At 39.3% G+C, this 13,518-nt stretch overlaps 1 protein-coding gene across 3 annotated transcripts in view; it reads left to right on the forward strand.

The window, feature by feature from the left end:
• The first annotated feature begins 358 nt into the window (after positions 1-358).
• UTP20 (UTP20 small subunit processome component) overlaps positions 359-13,518 on the forward strand; it is a 108,525-nt gene continuing 95,365 nt past the window's right edge. For 2 of the 3 annotated variants that reach the window (XM_003907027.5, XM_009181515.4), the window contains exons 1-10: positions 360-589; positions 1,373-1,453; positions 6,198-6,264; positions 6,378-6,510; positions 6,949-7,137; positions 9,585-9,666; positions 10,727-10,864; positions 11,322-11,477; positions 12,335-12,481; positions 12,563-12,697. In XM_003907027.5, the coding sequence (XP_003907076.3) occupies positions 545-589; positions 1,373-1,453; positions 6,198-6,264; positions 6,378-6,510; positions 6,949-7,137; positions 9,585-9,666; positions 10,727-10,864; positions 11,322-11,477; positions 12,335-12,481; positions 12,563-12,697 (1,173 nt within the window). In that variant the 5' untranslated portion in view covers positions 360-544. Of the gene's footprint in view, positions 590-1,372; positions 1,454-6,197; positions 6,265-6,377; positions 6,511-6,948; positions 7,138-9,584; positions 9,667-10,726; positions 10,865-11,321; positions 11,478-12,334; positions 12,482-12,562; positions 12,698-13,518 lie in introns of all 3 variants that reach the window. The other variant, XM_017946146.3, reaches the window with a different exon arrangement.

A 13,518-nucleotide genomic window follows, 5' to 3' on the forward strand; every position in this document is an offset into this window, starting at 1 on the left:
CTCAAAAAAAAAAAAAAAATCTATCTATCTCTCTACATATAGAGAGATAGATATAGATATATAGATAGATGCAGTGCCTGCTTTGTATTAACATCCCTAATAAGCTTTACTGTGAAATTATGGATAAAAGGATCTTTGCACGGTGCAGGGTACATAGTGAGGGACAATAATGATGATGGGACAGTTGATAATGATGACAGGTATGCTTTATTTTATAATGAAAATACATTCATCTTCTAAACCTTTACCAATGGGTGTGAAAAGAACACCTCCCCAAACGCCCGCCCTTATGTGCGCAGCCCCGCCTCCTGTAGGCCCCTGCCAAAGGCTGCGCCTGCTCCGTTCTTTTTTCCGTCCACGTGACCCACTCAGGCTCCTCCTTGTCTCCAACATGGCGGCGCCCAGGGGCTCAAGTCGCACGTGAGAAAGTCTGGGCATTTGGGAATCGGAGAGTACCGCCTGTGAGCCTCTTTCCCCTCCTTACTGTCGGTTGCATTCCTTCGACCCTCCCGAGGCCGTTGCGGGCCACTGCCCCTCTGCAGCCATGAAGACAAAGCCCGTTTCCCACAAGACGGAGAACACCTACCGGGTGAGCGCGGGAGGTTGGGCAGGGAGCCGCGGGTCTCCGCTGCTTGAGTCGTGAGACAGGCTCTGAGCTAGACTCCAGGGGCCTCAGACTTCTGGGCCGAGTGTGTCACTTGCCCGGTGGCTCCGGCGAAAGAGGGAGACTCTGGATGTAGTAAACATGGGTTGGGGGAGGAAAGAAGTCTGGACAGCAAGTTTCACCCATATTTTATGGTGTCTGGCCAGTCCTGGGAATTTCTTGTGGTCCAGAATTAAATTCACTATTCCAGGAGATTGCTTAGGACCGATTCTCCCCTGGTCTTTTATCTTTAAAGACCGAATTGGGCGAGCTGGCTGGCAGTGAGTGATTCTCAGCTAAGGGCAACTATACAGCGCTTTCTCTGTTGGCCCCTTGGTAGATAGCTTCCAGGTCTTCGTTAGGATACAATCACAGGTCTGTATGTGTTTAAAAACACTTTTGTTGCAGCGACTTTGCTAGGTCCCCATGCTTATGGGAGGGTATGAAACCTAATAGATCTAGCGAGACTAATTGCCAGCATCCACCTAGGCTCATCAGTCTAGCAATGGAAATTTTATTTGAAATGACATAGCTGAGAGAAATTATGCAAACAGAAGTATTCATTATCTTTGAATGGTGCAGTACGTTTGTTTACGACCCTGTGTTTTTCAGTTTATTTTTCCACTTATCCTTTGTGATTAGAGATGCCTACATGCAGCATTCAAATAGATATTAAAGATCTGATAAATATTAAATAATTATGTATCTTAAATATACTTTCCCTTCCAGTTTCTTACATTTGCTGAACGACTGGGGAATGTGAATATTGATATTATTCACCGGATTGATAGAACTGCAAGCTATGAGGAGGTAAGAGAATGTGATACTAGCCAATCTTCCAAGTGTTCATGGTGTTTTAGTTTCTTCTGTTAGTAGAAGTGAATTGTTTTTCAAGGTATTCCTTTTTGGGCATGAAATGCATTAGACCTGTGCTGTTTCATACAGTAGCCACACATGACAAATTGGATTTAAAGTAAGTTTAAAATGTGAGTGCTCAAATGTGGCTAGTTGCTAACATATTGAATAAATATAGAATTGGAACATTTTCATCTTTGCAGAAAGTTCTATTGGGTGAAGCTCTATTAGACAAGTGACTTGACTTTCAACTGACTTTTGTGATTCTAGCCTCTCCCTTTCCCATATGCATTCCAAGCACTGCTGCAGATCCATATTCCTGAAACTGTAACTTTAAAGTGATTTTGAGCAAGCCCTTTTCCCGGGACTTAATTTTCTCCTTTATAAAAATAAAGGGGCTAGACTACATAATATTTTCCAGTTCTAACCATACTCTGACTCTGTCATCCCTTTATTTTATTTTTATTTATTTATTTATTTTTATTTTTTATTTTTTTTTTTGAGACAGAGTCTCGCTGTGTCTCCAGGTTGGAGTGCAGTGGCGTGATCTTGGCTCACTGCAATCTCCGCCTCACAGGTTCAAGCGATTCTCCTGCCTCAACCTCCTGAGTAGCTGGGATTACACGTGCACACCACCACACCCAGCTAATTTTTGCAGTTTTAGTAGAGACTAGAGACGGGGTTTCACCATGTTGGCCAGGATGGTCTCAATCTCCTGACCTCGTGATCTGCTCGCCTCGGCCTCCCAAAGTGCTGGGATTACAGGTGTGAGCCACCGCACCCGGCCTTGTCATCCTTTTATGCAGAAGTCTTTTTCTGCATCATGTCATTATTCCTTCTAGCCTTTTAAGGTCCTGTGTAACATGCCTATGCCTTGGAGATCCAATCTCAGTTCTTACTGTTCTTCACTTTACTATAATCAGACTCCACTCACTGTGTCTTTGAATGCATTATCTCCACCATGTAAATTCAATGTGTTAAATGATGTTGTCTAGGTGAGCACATTGTGCTTTGGGAACTCATAGTAAAGGGAACCTAACCTACATTCTTTAGGGGTGTCAAAAAAGGTGATCTAGATGAGGTGACACCTGAATTGAATCTTGTTTATATAGGTTTTAGCATGGTAAAGAGGACAGGAAAGGCTCTTCCAAGCTGAGGGAGAAGCCTATATAAAGGAACAGAAGCTAGAGAATGCATGTCACATTCAAGAAACTGCAAAGCAGTCCAGTGTGGTTATAGGTGTGTATAGGGTGTTTTTTTTTTGTATTCATGGTGACTGGGATGGGGCAAGGAGGCAGCTGGTGAGATAAAGCTGGAGAGGTAGGCAAGGATCATAAAGGGCTTCATATGTCAAGCTAAGTTGGAGTTTTATCCTGAAGCTGTAGGGACTTAGAGTTCTAGGACTGTAAGCAGGGGAATGAATGACATGATCAGGTTTAAATTTTCAATCTCTCTGACTTTAGTGTGGAGAAAAGAGCAGGACTGCAGTCCTGCATCATGTCATGATTCCTCTGCTAGCCCTTTAAGGTCCTGTGTAACATGCCTTTAACTTGGAGATCCAATCTCAGTTGTCCAGTTGTGAGGATTTGACTGTGATCTAAGTAAGAAATGATTATGGTAGCAGCAATCAAGATAGAAGAGAAGGATTCCAGAGATATTGAGGAAGTAGAATGAATGGATAGGACTTGTGACCTACTGGGTTTGCAGCAAGGAAGACAATGAGGTTAAGGCTGAATGGTTGAAGATGTTACTCATCAAGATATATTTATAGGTAAAGGAGCACAAGGTTGTAAAGATAAGATAATTAGTTCCCTTTGGGATTTGAGTTTGAAATACCTGTGGCCATCCAAAGGATAGTGTCCAAAAGATGTTTGTATATATGGATGTGGAGTATAGGTGACTTCAGAGGTGAAATTACAGATTTGGCATTTAGAATATGGTTAATAGTTTAAGCCACAGGAGAAGCTGAAAATATCAAAAGGTAGAGTGTTGAGGCAGAGAAGACAGCCTGAAATTAGAATCCTGGACTGGATAGTCCAGAATGACCTCTGTCACCTGTCTGACAGTTGGCTGTGGCTTGTTGATCTTAGTTCTTTTCTTTTCATGGCCTCCTATTCCCCGATAAGCTAGACTAGGCTTCTTTTCATGGTGGCAGAATCTTTTCAATAGAGTGAGGGCAGAAGCTGTCAAGGCCTCATAAAGTTTTGCTTTGGTCATCACAGAGTCACTTTCATTGCATGTTATTAGTCTAAGCGAGTCAGGAGGCCAGGCCAGATTCAAAGGGTGAGGAAATAGACTCCGTCTCTTGGTGAAAGGAGCTCCAGAGTTACCTTGCAAAAGGACGCAACATGGTCTCTCACACATAGCTGACATGTGCCAGGTCTGTGCTAGGCTAGAAATGCGTTCTGCATTTAAGTTTTAAACTGTGTTGCATATTTTCCTTCTGCCTTAAAGGACATGAAAATGCCTTAAAGGACATGAAAACAACAACAAAAAATTTCTTTAGTTTTACTTTTGAAAAATAGAGATAGGATCTCGTGTTGTTGCCTAGGCTAGTCTCAAACTCCTAGGCTCAAATGCTCTTCCTGGCCGGGCGCGGTGGCTCAAGCCTGTAATCCCAGCACTTTGGGAGGCCGAGACGGGTGGATCACGAGGTCAGGAGATCGAGACCATCCTGGCTAACACGGTGAAACCCCGTCTCTACTAAAAAAATACAAAAAAAAATTGGCCGGGCGATGTGGTGGGCGCCTGTAGTCCCAGCTACTCGAGAGGCTGAGGCAGGAGAATGGCGTAAACCCAGGAGGCAGAGCTTGCAGTGAGCTGAGATCCGGCCACTGCACTCCAGCCTGGGTGACAGAGCGAGACTCCGTCTCAAAAAAAACAAAACAGAAAAAAACAAAAAAAAAACAAATGCTCTTCCTGCCTCAGCCTCCCAGTGTTGGGATTACAGGCATGAGCCATCATCCCCATCCTAAAACAAAATTTAATGGGATTCTCTTTCTTTTCTGCCTTTTTAAAAAAAAATTTTTAGTTTCTAATTTTTGTGGTTACATAGTATCTATTCTGCCTAACTATTGATTTTAAAGATTTCCAAAGAACAGTTTAAGGATTTTTTTTTTTTTTTTGAGATTGTAGATTTGGCATGCTGTTTGCATGTGTGCTTATGTGTTTATTCTCTCTTTGTTTCTCTCTCTCTCTCTAAACACATATTTTTATTTTTAGTTCAACTTTGATTTTAGATACAGAGGGTACATGTGTAGGTTTGTTACATGGGAATATTGTGTGATGCTGAGGTTTGGAGTATGGATCCTGTCCCCCAGGTAGTGAGCATAGTACCCAAAAAGTAGTTTCTTTTAACCTATCCCCACTTACTCCACCCTCTAGTAAATCCACAGTGTCCATTGTTCTTATATTTATGTCTATGTGTACTCAATATTTAGCTCCCACTTATAAGCGAGAACATGCAGTATTTGGTTTTCTGTTCCTATGTTAATTTGCTTAGTATTATGGACTCTAGCTGTATCCACGTTGCTGCAAAGGACATGATTTCATTCTTTTTTATGGCATATAGTATTCCATGGTGTATATGTACTATATTTTCTTTATACAATGTACTATTGATGGACACGTGGACCAATTCAATGTCTCTGCTATTGTGGATAGTGCAGAGATGAACATACGAGTGCATGTATCTTTTTGGTAGAATGATTTTTTTGGGGAGTATGCATTTATTTATACATCTATACACACACATACACACCTACATGTATACATACATGTCATACATGTATGATAATTTATTGCCTTTACCTTTCAAAGTACAAAGTAATTGATACCATGTTAACAAGTTAAGTAACAGTGATAAACTTATGAGAAGCCCATTATCTCACTCCTCCCACCCCTAATTCCCAAGGAAGCCAATACTGACAGTTCAGTATAGTATTCTTCCATACTGTCCTCTCATGTTCGTATGTGCAAACATTTATAGAAGGTTTCTTTTTGTTTTTGTTTTTTAAGGAAAATTGAATCCTACCATACCCTCTCACTGCATAACTTGCTTTTATCGTTTTGGGGGCATATCATCAGTGTGGTTCTAGTTCAATAGAGATATAACTCTTTTTAGTAGCCACATAATACACCTTAGTATATATAGACCACAGGATATTCCAACCATTTTCCTATTGTCAGATATTTTAGGCTGTGTAATGTTTCCCCACACTGTAGTTAAGCTGAATAAACATCTTTTACTTCTAGGCTTGCAAACTTTACAAGAACTACCTGGGTCAAAGAGTATAACTCTGTTGAATTTTAATAGGAATGCCATATTACTTCTTTATAAGGTTGTAGTAATTCATATTTCTAAAAGCAGAATGAAGAAACTAAAGAAGCAACACCTTATTCTTTGCCTAAAATTATAAAAAAACACAGAAAATACTTTTCCCTTAGTGGACAATATATATAGGCTCCAGAAAATTATTTGCTGCAACCAAATCAACAAAACAGTATTTTATAAGTGATCTATTGATAACTTCTGATTGCTTTTTAAAGTGTGTTACTTAATGGCATTTTAAAAAAGTAAAAGGAGTTTTTAAACTCTTCAGTATCATTGTCTTAAGATATTAATGTATCATTATTCTACTTACCTTGATCATTGCTTTCTTAGAGTTATTTGATTAATGGACTGCTTTAATCTTGACAGGAGGTTGAAACCTACTTTTTTGAGGGTCTGCTGAAATGGAGAGAATTAAACCTCACGGAGCACTTTGGTATTTTCTGTTTTGTTTCTATTTTATTCACCCATAGTTTGCACTTTATATGTTCCTTACAGCTGAATAGTTGTGTGATAGAAAAGAACGTATTTTTTTTTTCCCCCACTCAGGAAAATTTTACAAAGAAGTTATTGACAAATGCCAATCATTCAATCAGTTGGTCTATCATCAAAACGAGATAGTTCAGAGTTTGAAGACTCACCTGCAAGTTAAGAACAGTTTTGCCTATCAGCCCCTTTTGGAGTAAGTAGCATCTTGAGAGAAAGCTCATAACTCTATTTGTCTGATTTTTCAGATTGTGTTTCAAAGCTGCATATGCCTCAGATCAGGTGTTCATAATTTAGAAACAAGAAGGATGTTCCTTTTCTGTTAGGAATGGGTGCATTACCATAAAGTAGAATCTTGGGGTATAATTTTGCTTTTGTTATGTACTAAAATAATCCCATTTTTCTTTGACATTATAGGAACAGTTGGCTACAACTTGTGATGGAATGTAGCTTCTTGCCTGATTTCTTTGCTGAGGTCTTAAGATTTAAAGAGTTTTATACATTTTCAGACTTGAATTAGAATTATTTTTATTTAATTAATCCTATGATCGTAGGCCACCTAGTATCGTTAAGTAGATTTGCAGCCTTTAAAAAAAAAATCCACATAATCAGTTGCTTCTTTTTTTTAATCCAGTTTGGTTGTACAGTTGGCACGAGATCTGCAGATGGATTTCTACCCACACTTTCCAGAGTTTTTTTTGACTATCACCTCGATCCTGGAGACTCAGGACACAGAGTTGTTAGAATGGGCTTTCACCTCGTTGTCATATCTTTATAAGTACCTGTGGAGACTGATGGTGAAGGACATGTCCAATATATACAGGTAACCGCTTTCTCTCTCTAGTACTTTTTTTAATTGCCTGCTTCTTTTTCTCTGGCTTCTCTCTGACTCCAAACCACTTTGCCAGCTCAGTGCCTAATTGTTTCCATGTACAAAGTTGATGCTCCAGCCAAAGTGGTCCACAATCTAGTCTGCCGTTCTGAGTTGCCATAACCATCTCTCCTCTCCAGCTACTGAAAGTTTACCCACCCGTGAAGGCCTGACTTGGTGCCTACAGCCTCCACAAACAGGCACCTTTGCTAGAGGTATTAATAAAACTTTATACTCTCTATCCTCTTGGCATTTTTTAACCACCTGTGTCACACAACTTTTACCAGAATTGTTTGGTTATAATGTATTGCTGTCCTCTCTACACCTGGTTTAAGCGAGGTTTAAGACAGGCTAAGAACCTTTTAAACATTGACATTTCCCCAGCCACTAATACTTCCTAAGCTGAAAGAGACACTCAGTATTTGTGAGTAAACATGGACAAGGAAAGAGAATGAATTTCGTAGTAGCCTTTTGTTTAAAGTAAGCAAAGATTGTCTTACTATCTGTTTAAGTCTGGGGTTTGGTGGGATTTTCCACCTGGTCTTCTGGTTGTTTTCATGTTCTGTAATTGCCACAGGAATGTTTAATATCAGTCATCAGCCTCTTACCCCCCAATAAATGGTGTGTGTATGGTATGGGACGATAGACTTTGTTTTATGCCACCCCTTTCACTCAGCCCACCCTTCTCTTTTAGGAACTTTGAATGAAGAAAGAGAAAGAAATCTTTTTCCAGCTTTTACTAGTTCCCTATGAAGCTTTTGGTAAAATATGTTAGAAACCAATATTATCTCATTAAACAACCAACAAGGTCTTTGGGGAATAATTGATTTAGTTTTGTGATTTCAGCTGTCATAAAAACTGCCACTTTTATGTCTCCTAAGTCAGGCTCTTCAGTTCTAAATTTATTTGCTTTTGGTATGACAACTTCAGTAGCTTGGCTGTTTTTACTTGCATATTACTGAAACTGAACTCAACACTTATTGTTAAATCAACTCCTCTTATCTGTATATTCATTCATGTGTTCAGTAAATAGGTGTTGAGTGTCTACCATATGCCAGGCCCTGTTCGGTTGCCCATTTTCTATCATTAATACTAACATTCTTCCTGTCTCCGAGTTTTGGCATATCAGAGACATCATTGACCCAGTTGTCTTCAGAGGTGTCCACATCCTCTTGATTCTGTCATTCACACATTTGCTCAGTGAATATTTATTGGACACTGTCTGTATGTCAGGCGCTTGAGATGCAGTCACAGGTAAAACAGATAAAAATCCCTCTTCTCACAAAGTTGACATTTTAGCAGGGGGAGAACATCTTGGGCACATGCCCGGCAAGAAGTTGTGGGTGGCCAAGCAGCCTGTATAAGGGCGAGAGTAGCTAAGCAATGTCAGAGAAGCAGTAGTAAGGGGCCAGATCATCCAGGGCCCTGTGGACTGCTGTAAGGTCTTCAGCTTCATTGCAGGGACTTCTGAAATGTCTACTGAGTTCATTCCTTGCCATTTCCCTCTCCTTCCAGTCTCTTTCATGCCTGTAGCCCAAGCTTGTATGACTTGAGCAGCTTTCTGATTGAATTACCAGACTCTTTCCTCCTTTATTTTATCCTGTATATTGCTGCCAAATTAATCTTTCTGAAAATAGTCATTTCTCATTCAGCCAACATTTATTAATACCTGCTGTCAGCAAGGAACTATTAGGTATTGGGGTTATGGCAAAAATTGGAGAGATCTATTCCATACCCTTCTATCATTAGGGAGATCAAATTTAACAATGTGATTACATATAAGTAATTATTTAGTTATGGATGCATGGCTGCTTGACCTTGAGCAAGTTGCTTATACTTTCTGCCTCACTTTCGTTATCTGTAGAATGGGGGGATTATAATAGTACCCATCCCATAGAGTTATTGTGGTGACTAAATGGAGTAACACAGAGTAAGTGCTTACACAGATGTAAGCTAGACCTGTCTACCTGACCAGCTTTATCCACAGCTGCCCTCCTCTGCTGTATCATATTTTCTTTTTTAGATGGACCAGCCTCCTTGTCATGACCATGATCATTTCCGCCTGCCCCATCTTAACTCTTGCTTTTATACCAATAATATGGACTGTGGTCCCCACCTAATTCTTCTTTCATTCAGAATTCGTTACACATTGCACCTTTTCATGGAGTCTTGTTCGTAAAACCAGTACCGCCAGTCCTAGGACTCTTAATGTCTGTGGTCAAGTCTTCCTTTCAACATGTGGGTGTCTCCATAAATGAATGAGATTTTAAATTTGTTTGATACCTGCTGTGTATTCCTGGCATACTTAGCACATTGTTGCCCATATTGTTGACATGTAGTATGTATTTATAAAAATTATATGATTAATGAAACATATCTTATTTTTTTTTCATGTATAGCATGTACAGCACACTCCTGGCTCATAAGAAACTACATATAAGGAATTTTGCTGCTGAAAGTTTTACTTTTTTGATGAGAAAGGTTAGTCTGATATTTTATGTTTGTTGCTAATCATCAAGAATCTGATGAATAGGCCTCACTTTGGGAGGCCGAGGTGGATGGATCACCTGAGGTCAGGAGTTCGAGATCAGCCTGACTAACATGGCAAAACCCCATCTCTACTAAAAATGCAAAAATTAGCTGGTCATGGTGGCGTACACCTGTACTCCCAGCTACTCGGGAGGCTGAGACATAGGAATTGCTTGAGCCCAGGAGGTGGAAGTTGCAGTGACCAAGATCACACCGTTGCACTCCAGCCTGGGCGACAGAGCAAGATTCCATATCTCTCTCTCACACATACACACACACACACACACACACACACACAAATAATAGTAATAATAGTCTGATGAATGGAAGTAGATATCTTTTAAAAATGTGGTTACTATGGGCTAATTTTATCTATGTATCTGTATATTACTTAACAGAAATCTGTTACTATTTTGAATTTATCTCACAGTAAGACTTATTTGTTGCTCACAACTTGATGTGATCTAATTTGGGTCACTATTGTTATTTAGGTTTGTGATAGCTTTCAGTGTGTATATGTCAAAAGTGCTGTCTAATTCAAGTCAGTAAATACATGAACTGTGACATTAATAAGAACTTTTCTAATAGTTTCCTGGAAGTAACTGGTAGCATGGTGTCATTTGTGTTTGTATAAAATGTTCATAGTAAATTTTATAGGGTTTTTGTAATAAAAACATTAATATTAAATTTATTTTATTTCATAAAATGCAAATATTTTACTGTATACAATACAAAATACAAATTTATTTACTTTAAAAGATAGAATGTTGACTTCTGTAGTTTTTTGTAGTACATATCTTCCCATAATACCAATGAATTCACTCTTTTGTGTGACATTCCAAGTGAGAATACACTGTTACAGTAGTTTGAAATCATTACAAATGTCTGTTCCTTTGACAATTTTTTCCTAAGTATATTTAAATAAGAATATGTAGAATAGCAAATGAGAGTTCTTCATTTGGATATGTTTATGTTTGTGAATATAATTTTCCATTTCTACTTTACATTTTAGGTCTCTGATAAAAATGCACTTTTCAATTTAATGTTTCTTGATCTTGATAAACATCCAGAAAAAGTCGAAGGTGTTGGACAGTTGCTCTTTGAAATGTGCAAAGGAGTTAGAAATATGTTTCACTCCTGTACAGGCCAGGTACACAACGGGGAGGGGTTCTTACAATCTATGTGGATGGATGAAACAGAAAGTAGAAAAGAATGAGGCAAATGATGTGGAGGGAGGACAACCTAGAATAGATAGAAAGCCCTGGATGGGGAGTGTTGGGTGTTCAGTAACAATGTTTACCCAATGTAGGCCTTGGACAGTGAGATATTACTTACAGAGTCATTGATGTCTTCTTTATTTTGAATGCTAGGGGGTAAGATAAATTGATTAATGGGCAAAGGCAGGTGGGGAGGGAACAGTTGTAATGATAAAATTCCCATCCTAGTTTAGAAGTTCCTTTTGGGACACATTATTAACCATCAAAGTTGCCATATCCTTGACTATTACAGGCCTGATTTTTAGCTAATGTAATCACAATGGTGACTCACAGAGCAATACTTGAAAATAAGAGTTTATATATTAATGTTAATGACTTGTATTCCCACAGGCAGTGAAGCTAATTTTGCAAAAGCTAGGACCTGTCACTGAAACAGAAATTCAACTACCATGGACGTTAATTGGAGAAACACTCAAAAACATGGTCAAATCCACTGTGTCCTACATCTCCAAGGAACATTTTGGTACATTTTTTGAATGTTTGCAAGTGAGTTCTAATCTTTAAGGATGGGTTTTTGATAAGGAGTCTAAGAATTTACCCTTTCTGCTCTCAGTTTTGCAAAGCACTCCTAGAAGTTATATTTTATAATTGTTTTATTTACACTTCTCTACACATACTAAAATTTTCCTTCCCTCTGCCCTCGTGCTATTTTTTATTTGATACGGTATCTTGAAATGCAGTAGAAGACTCTGGAGCCAGACTGCCTATTTGAATCTTGACCCTTCCACTTACTGCTAGTGTGACCTGGGAAAATTATTTGAAATCTCGATTCCCCAGTCTCTTCATCTAATAAATGGGGGTAATAATATTCTCTCCCTCGGGGTTTCTGTGAGGATGACGAGTGAATACTTGTAAAGAACTTAGAATGGGCCGGGCACAGTGGCTCAAGCCTGTAATCCCAGCACTTTGGGAGGCCAGGGTGGGTGGATCACCTGAGGTCAGGAGTTTGAGACCAGCCTGACCAACATGGAGAAATCCTGTCTCTGCTAAAACTACAAAATGGCACATGCCTGTAGTCCCAGCTACTTGGGAGGCTGAGGCAGGAGAATCGCTTGAACCTGGGAGGCAGAGGTTGCGGTGAGCCAAAATTGCGCCATTGCACTCCAGTCTGGGCAACAGGAGGGAAACTCCATCTCAAAATAAGTAAACATATATATAAACACTTAGAACAGGGCACTTAGTCAATGTTAGCTGTTACCATTAGTGACTCCTGGTAAATGTGGCTTTTTCTTCCAAAGCAAAAGAATGGGAAAAGTTGAACTGTCACACAGTTTTTATTATTGTATTCACAGTTGAGTTTGATACTTTATAGTTACTGTCTCTGTTAAATTCTTTGTTTGCAGGAATCACTCTTGGATCTACATACAAAAGTAACAAAAACTAACTGTTGTGAAAGTTCTGAACAGATTAAAAGGTTGTTGGAAACATACCTTATACTTGTAAAACATGGAAGTGGAACAAAGATAACCATGCCTGCTGATATCTGTAAGGTGAGTTCCCAACTTAATATTCTCAAGAGTCTGTTTTTTAAAAGCTGATTACTGAGTATACATTGTTTTATCTTTTTGCAGGTGTTATCTCAAACACTGCAAGTAGCCAGTCTCTCCACGTCTTGCTGCAAGACCCTCTTGGATGTAATTTCTGCTTTGATCCTGGGTGAAAACGTTTCCTTGCCGGAGACCCTCATCAAAGAAACCATAGAAAAAGTAATTTACTTCAACAAATATTAATTGAGCAGTTAATAATATGTTTAGCATTGAGTAAACCTTCTGAGGGATGCAAGTGAAGTGTGACAAAGGCTCTGCCCTCAAGGAATTTATAATCTTGTTAAGGAGATGGGAATTGTATGCAGTAATGTAAATAAGCAAAATGTGTCAAAAGCTAAATCTATACATATTCTGCAAATATGTAGAGCTTACCGTGTGCTGGGTATGAGCTGGGTAATCCAGGATGAACAGTGATGCCTGTAGGTTTTGATAGTTGTTGGAGAAATGGAGCCTGGAACTGAGTAGTTATAGTCTAGCCAATGTGTCTATTAGAGATATATTGAATTTTAACTATTACTTCTGCCTGGGGTTGAGCAACAGAGAAACCTTCTCAAAGGACTTGTGTTTGGGATAGTCCTTGAAGGTTGAAAAGCAGTCTGCCAGTCAGAAGCGGGGTTACAAATACTAGGAGAGGGAACAGGAAAGACATGTGTTCATAAATGTTTGCAGTCTGGGGACATGGACACATGATATGACATGATATCAGCAAAGCTCTTGCTTGGCTTTGAAAAGTTAGGTTGGGTTTTATCCTGCATTAGTGGAGGACCCTGAAAAAATTCCAAGCAGGGATAAGATTTGATGAGATTTGCGTTTTAGTGAATTTGGAAGTGGGATTGAAAATAGAAAGGTTGGTGAAGTTCTTTCTAGCTTAATGGAGCGCTGCAGTACACTTTGAGGGAAGATATACAATCATGCTGTTTGTTTGCCCTTTCATAACTCACTGTAGCTGGGTAAGAGTTGAGCAGCCTTTAGGCAGAGCC

Source organism: Papio anubis, chromosome 9, assembly GCF_008728515.1.
Source record: "Papio anubis isolate 15944 chromosome 9, Panubis1.0, whole genome shotgun sequence".
In the NCBI taxonomy this organism is placed as follows: Eukaryota; Metazoa; Chordata; class Mammalia; order Primates; family Cercopithecidae; genus Papio; species Papio anubis.